This window comes from Salvelinus sp. IW2-2015, linkage group LG3 (assembly GCF_002910315.2).
Source record: "Salvelinus sp. IW2-2015 linkage group LG3, ASM291031v2, whole genome shotgun sequence".
NCBI classification, from domain to species: domain Eukaryota; kingdom Metazoa; phylum Chordata; class Actinopteri; order Salmoniformes; family Salmonidae; genus Salvelinus; species Salvelinus sp. IW2-2015.
Genome location: NC_036840.1, coordinates 3,819,194 through 3,822,318, shown reverse-complemented (window position 1 = coordinate 3,822,318; position 3,125 = coordinate 3,819,194). Strand labels below are relative to the sequence as shown.

At 41.7% G+C, this 3,125-nt stretch overlaps 1 protein-coding gene across 1 annotated transcript in view; it reads right to left on the bottom strand.

Moving 5' to 3' along the window:
* The window catches only part of ppfia2 (PTPRF interacting protein alpha 2), an 81,679-nt gene that overhangs the window by 56,356 nt on the left and 22,198 nt on the right, over positions 1 to 3,125 (bottom strand). The window contains 2 exon segments of the mRNA XM_070436465.1: positions 1,163 to 1,205; positions 1,208 to 1,259. Of these exon segments, the coding sequence (XP_070292566.1) occupies positions 1,163 to 1,205; positions 1,208 to 1,259 (95 nt within the window).

The following is a 3,125-nucleotide window of genomic DNA, read 5'->3' as shown; positions in this document are numbered from 1 at the left end:
TTTGTTCAAAGGCAGCACTGAAATCGCAGATATTGTGCAAAGAATAATACCAAAACCAAGAGGATCTGCTTGTTTAAAATGGCCTGCTTGCTTATCTAGTATGAAGACAGTGTTGTGATGTATCAGGCAATTTGTAAGGAATCAACAGTCAGTGCTTGTGTGGTTTTCAACCGGTGGCAAATTGCTTTTCTAATGAGTTGTGACTGAAGAGGACAATCAGGAGATCATGACAGCTGCTGTCATCACAGAACTCCAGCCCAGTTATTGGACTTTATCACACATTTTGTCAGTGGAAAAATGTTATCTAATTTAAATGTAGGTATTGGAGGGAAGCAGAAGGATCTATGTAGTGATGCTATCTCTAATCATCTCAGAGAAATGTAGCTGAATCTAAATGGAGATGTTGGGAAAATGTTACAGGTATGTTCTGTCACTACTCCATCTTGAACAAACAGAGACATGACATATTATTTCTGAGGGTTTCTGTAGGATATCTATATAAAAGGAATCCCCCAACCAGACACACACACACACACACACACACACAAACTACACAGAGTACAAAACATTAAGAACACCTGCTCTTTCCATGACATAGAATGACCAGGTGAATCCAGGTGAAAGCCATGATCCCTTGAAATCAGTGTAGATGAAGGGGAGGAGACAGGTTTTTTAAGCCTTGAGACAATTGAGACATGGATTGTGTATGTGTGCCATGTGTGACAATGAGCAAGTGCATTTAAGTGCATTGGGACAGTCTATGGTAGTAGGTGCCAGAGGCACTGGTTTGTGTCAAGAACTGCAACTGTGCTGGGTTTTTCACGCTCAACAGTTTCCCATGTGTATCAAGAATGATCCACCACCCAAAGGACATCCAGCCAACTTGACACAACTGTGAGAAGCATTGAAGTCAACATGGGCCAACATCCCTGTGGAACGCTTTCGACACCCTGTAGAGTCCATGCCCTGACGAATTAGGGCAAAAGGAGGGCTGCAACTCAATATTAGGAAGGTGTTCATAATGTTTTGTACACTCAGTGCACACGCACACGCACACACACACAGCGACACGCACACACACACTCACACAAACACACCACACCACACACACAACACACACACACACACACAACACAACACACAACCTGTCCTACAAACTCACCCATACCGTGACAGAGTGGGTTCTGTGAGTGAGCCTGTTCTCGTCGGAACTGGTCCAACTCTGATCTCAGTTTGTCTATCTCATCTGCCAGATGAGTCTGGAGGGAAGCCGGGAAACAGGGACGACATGAGGTGTACAGAAAACCTTGTGAAGTTTCTTATTCATTACTGTAAAACCCTCGATTTCAATTTCAATTCCACAACATGATTGGACAGCACTTGCTAGTAGTTCTCGTACTCTGCCTGGTTATGGATTATAACTATCTCACTATCTGAACGAGAGCAACGGTTTCTTGTGAATATTCAATGGAGAAGATGATAACAAATGTAGGAGTAAATGCTTAGACATATAAAAAAACATATCACACTTATTGAGTAAGGAGGAGAAGGAGAAGGGAACACGTGAATGCATTTGCCATTCTGGTAAAATACAGGAAACAAGATTAGCAGATGGCCAAAGTCATACGTGCTGTAACGTGTATGTATGGAAAAAGCAGGACACCATTATGAAGATAAAATTGACAGGAACAGCCATAAGTGCTTAGGGTAAAGGTCATAAGTGCTTAGGCAAGATAGACATATATTAAATTTAGGGGACAAGGGGGTCCTGCCCCATTATAATCTAATCAAGAGCGGATCAGGGTTATTGGGCGTAGACAAGCAGGAAGCTGAAATGAAGGATAATGGTGGCAGATGACCATAGGAGAAGTAATTTAATTAATGTATGTAATGATCTCATGTGTGTGGATGGGTATAAATAGCGAACCAGTGCTCTGGGAAGGTGTGTGTTCCGCGGGGTGTGCTCCGCGGGGACATGCCAGTTGGCTGTACAGTTATAATAAAGAGCATGTTTGATTTTAAAAGTTCTGGTAAGCGTTGTATTTGAAATGATTTTCCACGACATAATTGGCGAGCTAGCCAGGCGTGATAGGGACTGGGACGTTCTGGCTGATGATGGGTTCTTTGGACAATCTAACAAACAGAGTGGCCGCCCAACTAGACGGTAAGCAAGTTTTTACAATAGTTGAAAATGTTTGTGTAAGATGTCTCAGAGATACTGTCTCAGCGAGAGGAGCGCCACGTAAGTCTTCTTTCAAATTTCTAATGAAACCAGTAAATACAAAAGATTTTTAAATTCAATGAATTTGCATGTATGTGTAATTTGGGGAATTGTATTAAATATAAATGTATGCGCATGTATAGAGACTGAGTGAATAGGTGCTGTGAACTTTGCTTGTGTTAGATGTAGAGTGGATGCATGCGTCGTTCAGATCAGACCGTTCGAATGTGTAGCTTAAATGATGCGATTGTTTGCGCATCTGGCTGAGATGGTTGGCTATAATGTGGGACAGCCATACGGTCAAAACAGATAATGTAGGTAGAAAATCCTGTGATACCTCTTCAATAAAATTAGTAGAAGGATGCTGGGACAGGTTACTTATGAATAACGGCTCTAAGATAACAGAGAACTGCATAAATAAGTAGTTAGGAAGCCATGATACGCTCTTTAAAAAAGGAACATTTTAAAAAGGTCTGCTTGGATGGGATATTCACGTCACGGCAGAAGGGTCTGTTGTGATATTTAGTAGTTAAAATAATATTTCATGGTTACCGTTTGAAAGAAGGACTGAACGGGTGAAATATTTGAAGCAGGGGAACGTTAGCCCGATTGTGCGGCGTTAAACTGCAAAAGTAGCTTATACGGTCAAAGCATAAATCAGTAGGTGTAGGAAAACGTTGGCCGATTGTGCGGCGTTCAACTGAAAAAGTAGCTTATACGGTCAAAGCATAAATCAGTAGGTTGTAGGAAACCGTTAGCCCGATTGTGCGGCGTTCAACTGCAAAAGTAACTATACGGTCAAAACATAAATCAGTAGTTAAATAATATTCATAGTTTCCGTCTGAAAGGAGGACTGTACGGGTGAAATATGTAGGTGCAGGAAAAAGTTGGCCCGATTGGTGCA